The 20,000-nt window shown below is 33.8% G+C and overlaps 1 protein-coding gene across 1 annotated transcript in view; it reads right to left on the bottom strand.

Annotated features, from left to right (window-relative positions):
- The window catches only part of LOC133665161 (neuropilin and tolloid-like protein 1), a 31,881-nt gene that overhangs the window by 5,467 nt on the left and 6,414 nt on the right, over positions 1–20,000 (bottom strand). Inside the window, exons 5-7 of the mRNA XM_062070389.1 lie at positions 8,028–8,069; positions 2,654–2,781; positions 251–479 (exon numbers count right to left, since the gene is read on the bottom strand). Coding sequence (XP_061926373.1) covers positions 251–479; positions 2,654–2,781; positions 8,028–8,069 — 399 coding nt within the window. The remainder of the gene's footprint in view (positions 1–250; positions 480–2,653; positions 2,782–8,027; positions 8,070–20,000) is intronic.

Here is a 20,000-nt window from a genome sequence, read left to right as displayed (position 1 = left end):
TGATTCTTTGCTTCTTGTCTTGTTTAATAGATGTCATCAGTGTTTGAACCTGACACATATTGTCCACAAGATGGCAGCAAATACATATCATTCAGAGACCGGCTGGTTTTTAGGATGAATTAGAAAGTTCTCCGCAATGTTCTTGGGCCACTGATGTAGAACGAGCGTATTTTCAGCATAAGTCAGAAAAGTTGATGAAATGGTTTGTTTTGGGCGGAGAACTGGAAGGAGAAGGGATGCATGCACTCACGATCAAGGAAGGTTGTGAAGAGGATCTTGAATTTGCTTTTCCTGCTTCCTTCGTCCGCCCACAGCCGCACCACGCCCACAGAGGAGGTGAGCATCACGTCGTTGGCCACGGTGGAGCAGAACTTGTTCTTCAGGTGCTCCACAGAACTGCTGCCGTCGTAAATGGCCACAAAGTTACGCTTGCACTCGTTGGAGTTGTGCATCTCGTACTCCAGGAAGCGCATGTAGATCTGGGGAAGCAGAATACCAATCCTTGTTTACCTTTCCAAATCATGCCAACATGAAATAGTACTCAAACTTTTGTTGTCAGGTCAGATGACGCCAGGGTAGACATAACTTGCAACTCCATGAATATATGTCAGGTAAAAATAGGGCGTGTCTATTGTGATGTATATTGATATCGTTTTATCGCCCTGCTCTAGGTAAAAGTATACCATTTAATGTATATACTGTACATGTATTGAAGTAAGACATTATACATAATACTACTGTGGGGGGAGATGTTGTCAGCGCTGCCTGCAGGAGCAAAGGTCACCGCCTCTGTCCATTGTGCTGAGGACAGAGCACCATCAGACGGGGGCGTGGCAGTGCTGACGGCGAGACACAGCTGGCAGGTGCTTGGATTTCACAGGTGGTACGTGTTAATCTAATCGTCTGTTGTCTTTAACAGCAAGCGGCCGGGAGCAGAGGGAGAGCGAGGATACGGACGTGACTGGGAGGTCACGTTCTGCTGGAGAGAAAAACTTTTGTTGAAACATTCTGATTAAAACCTTGTTAAACCTGCATGCTTGGCTCCTGACAGTGGGACTGCTAGGAAGCGACTTCCACAACTACAATTTGCAATTCCGGTTTGTATGTTGCCCATTCATTTTCAATAGGGGGAAATTCCTGGTAATTCCGGGTAATCAGGGAATTTTTTGGGAACCGGGAAACATGCTGGTTCGACTGTCCAAGGTGAGTGGAGTGTGTGGATGGTGGAACGGTTCGAATGGGGTGAGAAATGTGGGATATGCAGTAGATTGTATAATGCCCATTCATTGTCAATGGGGAGAACATTCCGGGAAAACTGGGAATTTTGGGAAAGGGAAAACATATTTTGCGTTCGATCTATGAGAAGAGTAGTGTGGGTTGAAAGGTCGGAATCGGGTTTAAAAATGACGCACCATTTTGAGAATTTAGGACATTGTAGAACTACGAATACGTCCGTTCATTTGAATGGGAATTTCCTGGAAATTTGGGTATTTAGAGAAAACCGGGAATTTTTGAAAATATTGATACTCGCACAATTGTCCGAGATTATATGAATGGAAAATGTTGACGTGGTAACAGTTTGAATTGAGAATGGATATTTCGGAATTCCTGGAACTTCGGGAAAACTGGGAATTTGTACAAAATAAATAGGAACATTTGTTGTCCCAACTAAGAGGAATGTTATGAAAGAGGAATGGTGGGAATTGGTTGAAAAATGTAGACTGTGAAAACTTTTCAGGAAGAGGTAAAAATAGAGCTTTGGAAAAGCGGAAATTCTGTGAATTCCTGGAATTTTTGAACTTGGAAGTAGTTAGCGTGTCCAAGGTGAGCTGAGTGTGTGGATGGTGGAACAGTTTGAATGGGGTGAGAAGTGTGGGATATGCAGTAGATTGTATAATGCCCATTCATTGTCAATGGGGAGAACGTTCCGGGAAAACCGGGAATTTGGGGAAAGGGAAATCATATTTTGCGTTTGATCTTTCGGAAGAGTAGTGCTGGTGGATGGTTGAAAGGTCGGAATCGGGTTTAAAAATAATGCAACATTTTGAGAATTTAGGACATTGTAGAACTATGAACACGTCAATTCATTTGAATTTCCTGGAAATTTGGGTACTTCGAGAAAACCGGGAATTTAAAAAATATTGATACTCGCACAATTAATGATATAAATGGGTTGGTGTTGGAAATGTGGAATTGATTGAAAAACGTTGACTTAGTAAGAGTTTGAATCGAGAATGGGTATTTCAGAATTCCTGGAACTTCGGGAAAACTGGGAATTTGTACGAAAAAACAAATAGAAACATTTGTTGTCCAAACTAAGAGGAATGTTATGAAAGAGGAATGGTGGGAATTGGTTGAAAAATGTGGACGGTGAAAACTTTCCAGGAAGAGGTGCAAATATAGCTTTGGAAAAGCGGAAACTCTGTGAATTCCTGGAATTTTTGAACTTGGAAGTAGTTAGAGTGTCCAAGGTGAGCTGAGTGTGTGGATGGTGGAACAGTTTGAATGGGGCGAGAAATGTGGGAGTTGTGCATGTTTGAAAAATGGCTCATTCATTTTCAATGGGGAAAACCGGGAATTCTGGGTAATCCGGGATAATTTTGAGGGTGTGGGGGGGGGGGGGGGGGCTCACGATTCCATGACTGAAACAGACCTTAGCTCTCGGGGGGGCGCGGATATGCCACCTGCAGTCCACTGCCTCGGTCTGCAGGGCTCGCTTCTCCCTGCTGATCTGAGCGGACTCCACGTAGCCTTCAGGACCACCCAGGTCAAACTCACAGACTGAGGACGACAATTTATCATATATAATCATCATAACTATATATAATATATGATCATCATAACTATATATAATATATGATCATCATAACTGTATATAATCATCATAACTGTATATAATATATGATCATCATAACTGTATATAATATATGATCATCATAACTATATATAATATATGATCATCATAACTATATATAATATATGATCATCATAACTGTATATAATCATCATAACTGTATATAATATATGATCATCATAACTGTATATAATATATGATCATCATAACTGTATATAATATATGATCATCATAACTATATATAATATATGATCATCATAACTATATATAATATATGATCATCATAACTGTATATAATCATCATAACTGTATATAATATATGATCATCATAACTGTATATAATATATGATCATCATAACTATATATAATATATGATCATCATAACTGTATATAATATATGATCATCATAACTATATATAATATATGATCATCATAACTGTATATAATATATGATCATCATAACTATATATAATATATGATCATCATAACTGTATATAATCATCATAACTGTATATAATATATGATCATCATAACTATATATAATATATGATCATCATAACTGTATATAATATATGATCATCATAACTATATATAATATATGATCATCATAACTGTATATAATATATGATCATCATAACTATATATAATATATGATCATCATAACTGTATATAATATATGATCATCATAACTATATATAATATATGATAATCATAACTGTATATAATATATGATCATCATAACTGTATATAATATACGATCATCATAACTATATATAATATATAATCATCATAACTATATATATGATCATCATAACTATATATAATATATGATCATCATAACTATATATAATATATGATCATTATAACTGTATATAATATATGATCATCATAACTGTATATAATATATGATCATCATAACTATATATAATATATGATCATCATAACTGTATATAATCATCATAACTGTATATAATATATGATCATCATAACTATATATAATATATGATCATCATAACTGTATATAATCATCATAACTGTATATAATATATGATCATCATAACTGTATATAATATATGATCATCATAACTATATATAATATATGATCATCATAACTGTATATAATATATGATCATCATAACTATATATAATATATGATCATCATAACTGTATATAATATATGATCATCATAACTATATATAATATATGATCATCATAACTGTATATAATATATGATCATCATAACTATATATAATATATGATCATCATAACTGTATATAATATACGATCATCATAACTATATATAATATATAATCATCATAACTATATATATGATCATCATAACTATATATAATATATGATCATCATAACTATATATAATACATGATCATCATAACTATATATAATATATGATCATTATAACTGTATATAATATATGATCATCATAACTATATATAATATATCATCATCATAACTATATATAATATATGATCATCATAACTGTATATAATATATGATCATCATAACTGTATATAATATATGATCATCATAACTATATATAATATATCATCATAACTATATATAATATATGATCATCATAACTGTATATAATATATGATCATCATAACTATATATAATATATGATCATCATAACTGTATATAATATATGATCATCATAACTATATATAATATATGATCATCATAACTGTATATAATCATCATAACTGTATATAATATATGATCATCAAAACTATATATAATATATGATCATCATAACTGTATATAATATATGATCATCATAACTATATATAATATATGATCATCATAACTGTATATAATATATGATCATCATAACTATATATAATATATGATCATCATAACTGTATATAATATATGATCATCATAACTATATATAATATATGATAATCATAACTGTATATAATATATGATCATCATAACTGTATATAATATACGATCATCATAACTATATATAATATATAATCATCATAACTATATATATGATCATCATAACTATATATAATATATGATCATCATAACTATATATAATATATGATCATTATAACTGTATATAATATATGATCATCATAACTGTATATAATATATGATCATCATAACTGTATATAATCATCATAACTGTATATAATATATGATCATCATAACTATATATAATATATGATCATCATAACTGTATATAATCATCATAACTGTATATAATATATGATCATCATAACTGTATATAATATATGATCATCATAACTATATATAATATATGATCATCATAACTGTATATAATATATGATCATCATAACTATATATAATATATGATCATCATAACTGTATATAATATATGATCATCATAACTATATATAATATATGATCATCATAACTGTATATAATATACGATCATCATAACTATATATAATATATAATCATCATAACTATATATATGATCATCATAACTATATATAATATATGATCATCATAACTATATATAATACATGATCATCATAACTATATATAATATATGATCATTATAACTGTATATAATATATGATCATCATAACTGTATATAATATATGATCATCATAACTATATATAATATATCATCATCATAACAATATATCAGGGGTGTCCAAAGTGCGGCCCGGGGGCCATTTGCGGCCCGCAGCTAATTGTTTAGCGGCCCGCCACACATTCTGGAAATACTGATGTAAAAATAAAAAAGAACATTAAAAAAGTGTAATGAGGTGAAATCTAACGAGAAAAAGTTGCAATGTTGACACAAAAGCTGCCATGCAGGCTGTTTTTTTCCCTTTTGTCTTTCTTCATTTTTCTTTTTTTTGCCATTGCTCAAAAAAAAAAAAAAAAATAATGACAAAAAAATCCATGTTATAATGAATTATTTTCAGGGCTCCAATTACTTCAAATATTTCACTTTAAAATGTTTTAAGTGGTAAATACTATAAAAATGGGACCCATGACCTCCCTGCTTGGCACTCAGCAACAAAGGGTTGGAGTTGGGGGTTAAATCACCAAAATGATTCCCGGGCGCGGCGCCGCTGCTGCCCACTGCTCCCCAAGGGGATGGGACAAATGCAGAGGACACATTTCACCACATCTAGTGTGTGTGTGACAATCATTGCTACTTTAATCTTTAATCTTAATCTTTAAATATTGCATATATTGTGTAGTAGCCATATAAAAACATCAAAGTTTTCTTTGACAAAAGCGCATAAAACAAACAAAATAATAGTTCCAGCATAAAATGGACAGATATATCTGAAGTTGAGCTCCTAACTTAAGTGTTGAAAGTCAAAGAAAAACCTAATAAAAATGTATCACTTTATGAGTGGGGCACCTTTTGGACCCCAAATATATTTAGTGATTTTTTATTTATCTTTTCACTGTGATTACTCAAAAATATGAAAGAATTAAAATCAATGGTGTCCAGCATTATTGATCTTTTAGGGCTCTAATTCTAATTACTGCATATTTCAGTTTTACTATAAAAAAAAACTAAGTTGTTTTTGACAGAAAAGCCATAAAACATTTTTTTTAATATGTATTACTTTATATCAACTTGAAGTTGATAAAGAGCAGGGGTCACCAACGTGGTGCCCGCGGGCACCAGGTAGCCCGTAAGGACCAGATGAGTAGCCCGCTGGCCTGTTCTAAAAATAGCTCAAATAGCAGCACTTACCAGTGAGCTGCCTCTATTTTTTAAATGTTATTTATTTACTAGCAAGCTGGTCTCGCTTTGCCCGACATTTTTAATTCTAAGAGAGACAAAACTCAAATAGAATTTGAAAATCCAAGAAAATATTTTAAAGACTTGGTCTTCACTTGTTTAAATAATTTCATTAATTTTTTTACTTTGCTTCTTATAACTTTCAGAAAGACAATTTTAGAGAAAAAATACAACCTTAAATGATTTTAGGATTTTTAAACACATATACCTTTTTACCTTTTAAATTCCTTCCTCTTCTTTCCTGACAATTTAAATCAATGTTCAAGTAAATGTATTTTTTTTATTGTAAAGAATAATAAATGAATTTTAATTTGATTCTTCATTTTAGCTTCTGTTTTTTCGACGAAGAATATTTGTGAAATATTTCTTGAAACTTATTATGATTAAAATTCAAAAAAATTATTCTGGCAAATCTAGAAAATCTGTAGAATCAAATTTAAATCTTATTTCAAAGTCTTTTGAATTTCTTTTAAAAATTTTGTTCTGGAAAATCTAGAAGAAATAATGATTTGTCTTTGTTAGAAATATAGCTTGGTCCAATTTGTTATATATTCTAACAAAGTGCAGATTGGATTTTAACCTATTTAAAACATGTCATCAAAATTCTAAAATTAATCTTAATCAGGAAAAATTACTAATGATGTTCCATGAATTTAATTTTTTCAAAAACATTTGAATTAGCTAGTTTTTCTCTTCTTTTTTTCGGTTGAATTTTGAATTTTAAAGAGTTGAAATTGAAAATAAACTATGTTTCAAAATTTAATTGTCATTTTTTTCGTGTTTTCTCCTCTTTTAAACCGTTCAATTAAGTGTAAATATCATTAATTATTAATAATAACATAGAGTTAAAGGTAAATTGAGCAAATTGGCTATTTCTGGCAATTTATTTAAGTGTGTATCGAACTGGTAGCCCTTCGCATTAATCACTACCCAAGAAGTAGCTCTTGCTTTCAAAAAGGTTGCTGACCCCTGATATAGAGATTTACTGTAAGCATTAAATAATTAAAAAAAAAATAATAATCTGACTTATTTTTAACATTTTAATGACTGAGACCCTTTATGGTCCCCAGGACCCCTAAAGGTAAAATAAATAAAAAATGCATATATTTTGTTATGGTTTGAAAATGAAAAATATCAAAATGGCCCCCACATGCTTTAATTTCTCCGTGTGCGGCCCTCAGGGGGAAAAGTTTGGACACCCCTGATATATAATCATCATAACTATATACAATATATAATCATCATAACAATATATCATATATAATCATCATAACTATACATAATATATGAGGGGTAGCGCATACATGAGCAACCCTGGTATGAATGGTTTGATCCGGACTATTTGGGTGTTGTTGGGCGGGCCAAATGAAAGGCTAGTGTATGTCCTTGTTGTGTGGTAATGCTTACATGGCAATGCCGGCAGGTCTCCAGCGCCTTTGAACTCAGGATCTAAAAAGAGAAAACAGAAGATTGGTTATGAAATAATCATTTTGAAGGTGGGTGAGGTCAGGGTTCTGACTTGTTTTGATCAGCAGTAGCAGACAATGATTGAGAAGCACGTCCCTATAAGACCACACGTGTTGAAATGTTGCCTTCTGAACCTCGGAGCTGATGGATCTACTTGCCAGCTGGATTATAAATCCAGATTTGCCATCTTGGTTCTTAATAATCCTCTCATGTTTCTTGGACGGATTATTCACTTTCAGTACAACAATGCAGTGCCAGGAGTTCATCCAATATAAGGATTACGTCTGCAATAATTCTATCTAAAGCTTTCTGTTCCAGACACACTTGTGTGTTATATATATACAGTCCTGGTCAAAAGTCTATGTACACTTTCATGGCTGTCTTGACTTTACAATCATTTCTACCATTGGCGTTGTTAGGCCTATTTTAGGGGGGCTTGAGCCCCCCTAAAATGTTCTTAAGCCCCCCTAAATAATTTGGTGTTAAAAAAATAAAAATGTTTTTTTTTTTTACAAATACATGCCGACATATTCATTATAAAGTGGCCCGAATATGAATTTAAATAAATAATCATATAACCTGTCATTATTCACTCAGTTTTCCCTCCCTTCATAGTGTAAGGTAGAGAGCCCTTTTAGTGCGTCGGTATCCAATCCATTGCACTTGTTCATATAGAAAATGCCCACATCACTCAAAATCCAGTCCGCATTTTCTATGCGACCTTGCTTGCGGTCCTGCAGGTGTACGAAACACATTAGCACACAACACTGCAGAATAAGAACCTTGTGTCTGCAATTGTAAATAATTTAGTTTTAAAGTTTTGTGTTTATTGTAGAGTCTATATAAAATAATCTATATAAAGTAATATACATTAGCCTATTGTTAAAATAATGAAAAAATCATTAAATATATTTGTTTTATTGTATTGTTACATTAATAGCTGTTGTATTATTATAGGATGGCTTGTTAAACATTTCATAGGATTTTCAGAGGGTGGAAAAACCAAGACATTTAATATAAAATGTAAAATGAATAAATACATAAAAAGAAAAAGAAAAAAAATGGTTAAAAGCCATCGTCCCGGGGAGCATTTAATTTCGTGCCGTGCATTTTTTTTTACCGTCCCCGGGACGACGGGACTACGTTAATCTCAAGCCCTGGAAGTTACATTTTATTGTTTGCATTATTTGTTTCAGCATTGCACTTTGAAGACGGTCCCTCAGCTTTTTGACAGCTTTGGCTCTTTTTCAGATCAGGGGCCGTACTTATCAAGCTTCTTAGAATTACTCCTAAGAAGTCTGCTAAGAGTTGACTTAAGAGTAAATAAATTCTTGGCTGAAAGCTGCACTTAAAAGTTAGTTATCAAGCGTCTTACTCACACTTTCAGCGAAGTGTAGGACTGAATCTTAAGTGTCACACTCAGAGCTGAATTACGACATTACTATGTGCCGTAAACGCAATTTTAGGTGACGTCATTTCTGTGTCCATAGAAATGACCAATCACGGAAGGGAATCCCTTGTCTAAGAATAAAGAAATATCTTGGAAATATTGAAGTGGACAATGGGAGTGTATATTTTGACAATAAACTACAAAATAATACAAAACAAACTAGTCCCCGCCGGCACTCACGCTACCGCTCCCTCTCTTCTCTCGCCCACACACTCACTGACGTCACTCACCTCACGGCCACACACATACGCTACTGTCATAACATTTTCTTTCCAATTCATTAATTAGGCAACTAATTTGAAACTGGTGTGGGTGGCTCTATATATACTAGCCCACTGCAGACACATGCAGAAATCAACAAGGAATCGAAAAGTATTAAATCTGTGACAAAAATAATATCCGCTCTGTCTAAACGATACCGTTTGATCAGCTGCTCGTCATCAAAAAAAACAAAAACATTGTTCCGTTCCCTGAACGTTGGCGCACGTCTCTCCCGCTTCAGTGCCATCCCCTGCTGGCAACTCCTAACCACTTAAGACACCTCTGAAGGTCTCTTAAATATCGTGGAGAGTAGGAGTGATTCTTAGACTTAAGAACGTTGATAAAAAGCTTTTATTCTTAAGTTTGAGAGTAGGACTAAATTTCGAAAATTCTCAGGACTTAAGTGTAAAATGGCACTCTAAGAAGCTTGATAAGTACGGCCCCAGGACTCTAAGTCTTTCTTATTTACAGTATATATAAAAGTTTCTCATTTCTATTCAGACTTCCATATATATTTAATTTCCTTAATAGCTTGCCATAATATATATATATATATATATATATATATATATATATATATATATATATATATATATATATATATATATATATATATATATATATATATATATATATATATATATATTATATACAAGCCAAATTATCCCGATCCAGATATTACTTTAATTCAAGTAATTAAGTAATATTTCCAGGGCTTGAATTTGCAACCATTTTAGTCACATATGTGCCCAAAATGTAATCTGTGCAACTTCAAAATATTTGGGAACAAACAATTATTGTATTGTGAGCTAAAGTGGTGGCATTAGCCTCTATGTTGTGAAGGAATAACATAGAGGCTAATGCCACCACTTTCATTGTGTTTCAGTGTATCTTGAAGGATCATGCAAGTCATTGTTTCTTGTTGATGCTGTAAACAAAATGTCACTGTGCAAAGCCATGTTTATTGTTGTACTGAAAACACATTGAAAATAAACCCACTGAAATAATAATTATAACAATGATTAATTTCTAAGTCTTTGTTAGCCGTTTGTGAAGTTTTGTGCTCGTGCGCTACGTTCGCTCGCATCCTGTGCATCTCCTGGGGGCTAAGCCCCCCCTGTCCTTAAAAGCTAGTGACGCCCCTGATTTCTACAACTCCTATTTGTTTGTGATGTAGTGATTGGAGCACATACTTGTTGCTCACAAAAAACATTCATGAAGTTTGCTTCTTTTATGAATTTATTATGGCTCTACTGAAAATGTGAGGCTCAAAAGTATACATACAGCAATGTTAATATTTGCTTACATGTCCCTTGGATTCCTCAATTTTTGTTAATTAGATGATAATTGATATATATATATATATATATATATATATATATATATATATATATATATATATATATCCCTTGAATTCAATTTTAATTAGATTTTTCAAAAAAGGTATAAAAATAGTTTGACATAAAGATTAAAAAAAATTGTGAAAAAAAAGGTAATCCGTAAAATTAAACAGCGCTTCTCACAAAAAACGTTCATGAAGTTTGCTTCTTTCATGAATTTATTATGGGTCTACTGAAAATGTGAGCAAATGTGAGGCTCAAAAGTATACATACAGCAATGTTAATATTTGCTTACATGTCCCTTGGATTCCTCAATTTTTGTTAATTAGATGATAATTGATAAATGTATGTATATATATATATACAGTCGTGGTCAAAGGTTTACGACTGTGTATATATATATATATATATATATATATATATATATATATATATATATATATATATATATATATATATATATCCCTTGAATTCAATTTTAATTAGATTTTTCAAAAAAGGTATAAAAATAGTTTGACATAAAGATTAAAAAAAATTGTGGAAAAAAAAGGTAATCCGTAAAATTAAACAGCGCTTCCTCGTTATGCACCAATGGCTGTTAAGGCGAGCGAGGTGCATTCAGGAACACCCAGAATTATGAGCGTCAAACATTACACCTAAAGTAAATCGTTTTTTTCACTTGTGCTTCATTTTCTGTATTGCTGCAATAATTGTGACAATATGACTTAGATCTGATTTCTTATTTTTAAATGTATTACTTCATCATCCTTAAATTAATTTTATTGAAGTATTTAAATTACAGGTCTTTTCAACTTCAATGTCACACAATTTCATGAAAATGAAAAGGCTTTTTTTTTTAACATTTTTAAACGCTTCCACATTTTGCAACGCATTTCAACCGTTCCACCGTCAAATCATTCCTCTTAATCAGGACAAAAAAACTGAGTTGTTTTTTGAACTGGAAAAATTCCCGGTTTTCCCAAAATTCCAGGATTTCCGTAATACCATTTCTCAATTAAACATGTCACTACTTCAACATTTCTCCACCGATTTGAAAAATTCCAACACCAACCATTTCAACTCATTCAGACCATTCAAGTCTTTTAACATTTTCAAATAAATTCCCGCTTTTCCCAATTTTTGCTGAAATTCCAATTGAAATGAATGTGACATTCTTCAAAGTTCCACAACTTCCACATTTTTCATCTGATTCAAACTGTTCCAACTTCAAAATATTCAGCCTGTTCAGGAATTGTGTGCTCTACTTCAAAAATTCTAAAAAAAAATTCCCGGATTTCCTATAATTCCTTTTTTTTGTGCATTTTCCCCATTCAAAATGAATTGGCCATTTTTCAAACTTCTACCATTCTCACATTTTTCGACCTATTCAAACCATTCCACCTTCAACACATTCCACCATCCTGGAAATATTATACTTCTCCTTTTCCAAGTTTAAAAAAATTCCAGGATTTTCCAGAATTCCTGCTTTTCCAAAGCCCTATTTCCACCTTTTTTTCTGGCGACTACTCCTCCCACATTTTTCAACGCATTTCAACCGTTCCACCGTCAAAACATTCCTCTTAATCAGGACAAAAAACTAAGTTGTTTTTTGAACTGGAAAAATTCCTGGTTTTCCCGAAATTCCAGGATTTCCGTCATACCATTTCTCAATTAAAATGTTACTACTTCGAACATTTCTCCACCGATTTGAAAAATTCCAACACCAACCATTTGAACTCATTCAGACCATTCAAGTCTTTTAACATTTTCAAATAAATTCCCGCTTTTCCCGAAATTCCCAATTTTTGCTGAAATTCCCATTGAAATGAATGGGACATTCTTCAAAGTTCCACAACTTCCACATTTTTCATCTGATTCAAATTGTTCCAACTTCAAAATATTCAGCCTGTTCAGGAATTGTGTGCTCTACTTCAACAATTCTAAAAAAAAATTCCCGGATTTCCTATAATTCCTTTTTTTTGTGCATTTTCCCCATTCAAAATGAATTGGCCATTTTTCAAACTTCTACCATTCTCACATTTTTCGACCTATTCAAACCATTCCACCTTCAACACATTCCACCACCCTGGAAATATTATACTTCTCCTTTTCCAAGTTTAAAAAAATTCCAGGATTTTCCAGAATTCCTGCTTTTCCAAAGCCCTATTTCCACTTTTTTTTCTGGCGACTACTCCTCCCACATTTTTCAACGCATTTCAAGCGTTCCACCGTCAAAACATTCCTCTTAATCAGGACAAAAAACTAAGTTGTTTTTTGAACTGGAAAAATTCCCGGTTTTCCCGAAATTCCAGGATTTCCGTCATACCATTTCTCAATTCAAAATGTTACTACTTCAACATTTCTCCACCGATTTGAAAAATTCCAACACCAACCATTTCAACTCATTCTGACCATTCAAGTCTTTTAACATTTTCAAATAAATTCCCGCTTTTCCCAATTTTTGCTGAAATTCCCATTGAAATGAATGGGACATTCTTCAAAGTTCCACAACTTCCACATTTTTCATCTGATTCAAACTGTTCCAACTTCAAAATATTCAGCCTGTTCAGGAATTGTGTGCTCTACTTCAACAATTCTAAAAAAAAATTCCCGGATTTCCTATAATTCCTTTTTTTTGTGCATTTTCCCCATTCAAAATGAATTGGCCATTTTTCAAACTTCCACAATTCCCACATTCTTCAACCATTCTGGAAATTCAAACTACCTTTTTTTCCAAGAAAAAACAATTCCAGGATTTTCCAGAATTCCTTCTTTTCCAAAGCCCTATTTCCACCCTTTTTTCTGGCGACTACTCCTCCCACATTTTTCAACGCATTTCAACCGTTCCACCGTCAAAACATTCCTCTTAATCAGGACAAAAAACTAAGTTGTTTTTTGAACTGGAAAAATTCCTGGTTTTCCCGAAATTCCAGGATTTCCGTCATACCATTTCTCAATTAAAATGTTACTACTTCGAACATTTCTCCACCGATTTGAAAAATTCCAACACCAACCATTTGAACTCATTCAGACCATTCAAGTCTTTTAACATTTTCAAATAAATTCCCGCTTTTCCCGAAATTCCCAATTTTTGCTGAAATTCCCATTGAAATGAATGGGACATTCTTCAAAGTTCCACAACTTCCACATTTTTCATCTGATTCAAATTGTTCCAACTTCAAAATATTCAGCCTGTTCAGGAATTGTGTGCTCTACTTCAACAATTCTAAAAAAAAATTCCCGGATTTCCTATAATTCCTTTTTTTTGTGCATTTTCCCCATTCAAAATGAATTGGCCATTTTTCAAACTTCTACCATTCTCACATTTTTCGACCTATTCAAACCATTCCACCTTCAACACATTCCACCACCCTGGAAATATTATACTTCTCCTTTTCCAAGTTTAAAAAAATTCCAGGATTTTCCAGAATTCCTGCTTTTCCAAAGCCCTATTTCCACCTTTTTTTCTGGCGACTACTCCTCCTACATTTTTCAACGCATTTCAAGCGTTCCACCGTCAAAACATTCCTCTTAATCAGGACAAAAAACTAAGTTGTTTTTTGAACTGGAAAAATTCCTGGTTTTCCCGAAATTCCAGGATTTCCGTCATACCATTTCTCAATTAAAATGTTACTACTTCAACATTTCTCCACCGATTTGAAAAATTCCAACACCAACCGTTTCAACTCATTCAGACCATTCAAGTCTTTTAACATTTTCAAATAAATTCCCGCTTTTCCCAATTTTTGCTGAAATTCCCATTGAAATGAATGGGACATTCTTCAAACTTCCACAACTTCCACATTTTTCATCTGATTCAAACTGTTCCAACTTCAAAATATTAAGCCTGTTCAGGAATTGTGTGCTCTACTTCAACAATTCTAAAAAAAAATTCCCGGATTTCTTATAATTCCTTTTTTTTGTGCATTTTCCCCATTCAAAATGAATTGGCCATTTTTCAAACTTCTACCATTCTCACATTTTTCAACCTATTCAAAAAATTCCACCTTCAACACAGTCCACCATTCTGGAAATATTATACTTCTCCTTTTCCAAGTTTGAAAAAATTCCAGGATTTTCCAGAACTCCTGCTTTTCCAAAGCCCTATTTCCACCCTTTTTTCTGGCGACTACTCCTCCCACATTTTTCAACGCATTTCAAGCGTTCCACCGTCAAAACATTCCTCTTAATCAGGACAAAAAACTAAGTTGTTTTTTGAACTGGAAAAATTCCCGGTTTTCCCGAAATTCCAGGATTTCCGTCATACCATTTCTCAATTCAAAATGTTACTACTTCAACATTTCTCCACCGATTTGAAAAATTCCAACACCAACCATTTCAACTCATTCTGACCATTCAAGTCTTTTAACATTTTCAAATAAATTCCCGCTTTTCCCAATTTTTGCTGAAATTCCCATTGAAATGAATGGGACATTCTTCAAAGTTCCACAACTTCCACATTTTTCATCTGATTCAAACTGTTCCAACTTCAAAATATTCAGCCTGTTCAGGAATTGTGTGCTCTACTTCAACAATTCTAAAAAAAAATTCCCGGATTTCCTATAATTCCTTTTTTTTGTGCATTTTCCCCATTCAAAATGAATTGGCCATTTTTCAAACTTCCACAATTCCCACATTCTTCAACCATTCTGGAAATTCAAACTACCTTTTTTTCCAAGAAAAAACAATTCCAGGATTTTCCAGAATTCCTGCTTTTCCAAAGCCCTATTTCCACCCTTTTTTCTGGCGACTACTCCTCCCACATTTTTCAACGCATTTCAACCGTTCCACCGTCAAAACATTCCTCTTAATCAGGACAAAAAACTAAGTTGTTTTTTGAACTGGAAAAATTCCCGGTTTTCCCGAAATTCCAGGATTTCCTTCATACCATTTCTCAATTAAAAATGTTTGTCCACCGATTTGAAACATTCCAACACCAACCATTTCAACTCATTCTGACCATTCAAGTCTTTTAACATTTTCAAATAAATTCCCGCTTTTCCCAAAATCACCACATTTTTGGAAATTCAAAGGGACATTCTTCAAAGTTCCACAACTTCCACATTTTTCATCTGATTCAAACTGTTCCAACTTCAAAATATTCAGCCTGTTCAGGAATTGTGTGCTCTACTTCAACACTTCTAAGAAAAATGTTTAGGATTTCAGTTCAACTTCAGCATTGGAGCATTCACACGCAATTCCTTGAGGAATTGCCTCTTCTAGTTGACAACACTGGCCCTGTTTTGCAACATTTGCAGCGTCGCCTTCGCCCACAGAAAAGCTTCAGATGACAAAGTAAGGGAGTGGAATTTCCTTTAAGATGTTTGCATGCAGGATGGATGAATACTTTCTGATGAGAGGTATTAGACAGGAGATAAGACGTTTTTTGTTTTTTTGTAAGCAGATAAGAAAAATACTCTCCTTACCTGCAAACAAGGACACAATGTGTGTTACAGTAAATAGATCGTTTCTAGGGATCGGTACCGTTCACAATTGAACCGGTACGGTACTAAATTCCCGGTACATTGGAATCGACTGTACCAATTTTCTCTACTTTTATGTGTGCTAATAAATGTTATTTTTTTCATAGTAAAATTATGTTATTTAATGTAACGTACAAAAAGAGTTGATTAAATTAACTGTGTTGTCCATTTTTTTTTAATCTTGTTTTTTGATTACTTTTGAGTCTCATTTCCAATGCAGTTGCACTTCCGAGACATTAGAGGGCAGTGCAGGCTACGCACAGTATGTTGTTTATGCATTTTAGACTTGTTTTGTAAAGCTTTCATTATTGTGTCTGTTTGAAATAAAAGACATTATTATTACGTTTGACTAGGAAGTCGCTTTCCCCGGGTAGCTAAGTGTGTGACGTTGCGCCCCACAAAGTGTTTATACTGTAAGTGTTGTGCTTATTAACACACCAGGAGTTTGACCGTCACATTCATCTTAGTTGTGCTTTTCACGGCCAAATTTGGAGGCGTTGAAATCGCCATGTAAGAACGCTGATGCTGAGGGTAGCCTAGTCTATGGCAAGTCCAATTTTGTGTAGGTTTTTTTATTTTATTGATTTATTTTTCGATTTAACGTGAATGGAGACCCGTAAGTACCGACGGAATTGATATAAAGTACCGAATTCGGTAGCTATCTCGGAATCAAAATTCACTATGAGTTGAGCTTAAAGTGGATGGATGGCTGTGGTATTTTCATTTTTTGGAAAAGAAAATGAAATAAACGGACGGACAGACGGACAGATTAATATTTGCTGCTGGTCATTGTAGGTGGCCTATAAAATCTGCTGTCAATAAAGCCTCCGCCTCGTTAAGCTGCTGCTTCGGCTCAGCGCTGACAAGCTCTATTCCCCCAAAGACAAGCTTTTATTAACGTGTGTGTGTGTGTGTGTGTGTGTGTGTGTGTGTGTGTTCTTGTATTTCTACCCTTCTTGAGACATCAACAAGGAAAAGTACCTTTCATATGAGGACCAGTGAACAAGTTAGGACCGAAATCATAGTCCCAATACGGAAAACCATTGCATCTAATAGAGAGCCAAATACTAGAGTCCGTGAACATTGCTCCAAAGTCAGGATTTTTTGGTTGATTTTATGTGCATACAAAAGTAAAGATTGACAGGTGCAAAGGCAGCAATATATGATCAAACAAGATAAAGAAGGACTTCCCTATTCATCCCCGCCAGGTGAACGGCTGATTGGACCACTTCCTGTGCTGACGTAAGACAAGCCATATGTGAGCATAGGATGAACAAATACACTACACTACTAAGACTATAGTGGACATTAACAGTTAGCTTCTACAGCTGGGTTGTCCAAAGTGCGGCACAGGGGCCATCTGTGGTCCCTGACTCCTTTGGCATCGGCCTTAAGCACGTTACAAAAAACTAAACATAGAGATCTCATTTGCACCCCTGCTGGTGAAATCTATCAAAGTTAGGGAGGTCCCAAAAAGGAGGGATTTTTCAAATTTACCGTGTGTCGCTTTTAAAAGTGCTCCCCCTCTGGTCAACATATGAAATAACAAGTGTGTGTAAGAAATTGAAATGTGCCCACTTTGGCCAAAATTAATTAAAACAATAAATAAATATGTATATAGAGACATACTGTAATAACTTGAAGTAAATAATGAATATTAAAAACAAATGACAAACAAAACATAAAAAATAAAAATAAAATAACTAAAAGCAGTCTTTTTCTCACAATGTGTCGACTTTTTCCTTATAAAATTGGGAACAATTTCTCATATTCTTTCTGTTTCTGTAATATTTCAATATTTTCTCATAAAATTATTACTTTAATATGTAAAATTATTACTTTTTAAAAACGAATGACAATTGTCATATAAAATTCTTGACTTTTATCACAAGATTGGCAATTTTTTTTGTTGTTCTTGTAAAATAGTGACATTTTTTTTTAGTAAAATTATGACTTTTGTCATAATTTTGCCAAGTAAAATTTCAGATTATTATTATTAGTAGAAGCATTTAAGTCCCATCTTAAAACTCATTTGTATAATCTAGCCTTTAAATAGACTCCCCTTTTTTAGACCAGTTGATCTGCCGTTTCTTTTCTTCTCCCCTCTTCTCCCCTGTCCCTTGCGAGGGGGAGTTGCATAGGTCCGGTGGCCATGGATGAAGTGCTGGCTGTCCAGAGTCGGGACCCCGGGTGGACCACTAGCCTGTGCATCGGTTGGGGACATCTCTGCGCTGCTGACCCGTCTCCGCTCGGGATGGTTTCCTGTTGGCCCCGCTGTGGACTGGACTCCCGCTGATGTGTTGGATCCACTGTGGACTGGACTTTCACAATGTTATGTCAGACCCACTCGACATCCATTGCTTTCGGTCTCCCCTAGAGGGGGGGGGTTACCCACATATGCGGTCCTCTCCAAGGTTTCTCATAGTCATTCACCGACGTCCCACTGGGGTGAGTTTTTCCTTGCCCGTATGTGGGCTCTCTACCGAGGATGTCGTTGTGGCTTGTACAGCCCTTTGAGACACTTGTGATTTAGGGCTATATAAATAAACATTGATTGATTGATTATAATATTGCCAAAATTAAATTTTTTTTTTAATAAAGTTGTGTCTTTTGTCGTATAAAATTACGACAATTTTCATGAAATTGCCAAACTTTTAAGCTTCTCTTGTAAAATTGCGACTGTTAGTGAGTAAAATTCCAACTTTTATCATAACATTGCACAAATGTTCAGTTTTTCTTGTAAAATTTTCACTTGCGTTGCGTAAAATAACGACTTTTATTATAATACTGCCAAAATTCTACGTTTTTCTTATGAAATTGTGAACTTTTTCTTGTGAAATTCCAACTCATATTTCACAATAAGCTTTTTTTTATATTTGCATAGTATGTATATATTATTAATGTTGTAAATACACTTTTTTTTATATATCTAGAAAGGCTGGTCCTACAGAGGGAGGCATTTTTCTCAAGAAGGTAACAAATACAAGAATGTGTGTGTGTGTGTGTGTGTGTGTGTGTGTGTGTGTGTGTGTGTGTGTGTGTGTGTGTACTCTCACATTCCCACCATTCAAGCACATTCCACAATATTTCAAGAAAGTAGTGTCTCAGTACGTGAGGCGTTCAAGTGCAACATATAAATTGTGCAAACTGGCGCCCATGTCATGGATGGAGAAGGAGACAGCTGTGCAGCGTAACAAACATCTGTGTCAAAGTCACACAAAGTTAATGGAGCGTGATGCGGTGCCAAGAAGAGCGCTTAGAAGTGGACTACCATAATACTCTCAACGTGGCAGACCTCGTCTCTGCGGACAAACTGACAAGCAGTTGAACTCTTCAGTCCACTTACTTCTAAACTACCATCAGCCTCCTAAGTCACGAA

Source organism: Entelurus aequoreus, linkage group LG14 (assembly GCF_033978785.1).
Source record: "Entelurus aequoreus isolate RoL-2023_Sb linkage group LG14, RoL_Eaeq_v1.1, whole genome shotgun sequence".
Lineage (NCBI taxonomy): Eukaryota > Metazoa > Chordata > Actinopteri > Syngnathiformes > Syngnathidae > Entelurus > Entelurus aequoreus.
The sequence above is the reverse complement of the archived record's forward strand: the minus strand, read 5'-3'. Positions and strand labels throughout refer to the sequence as shown.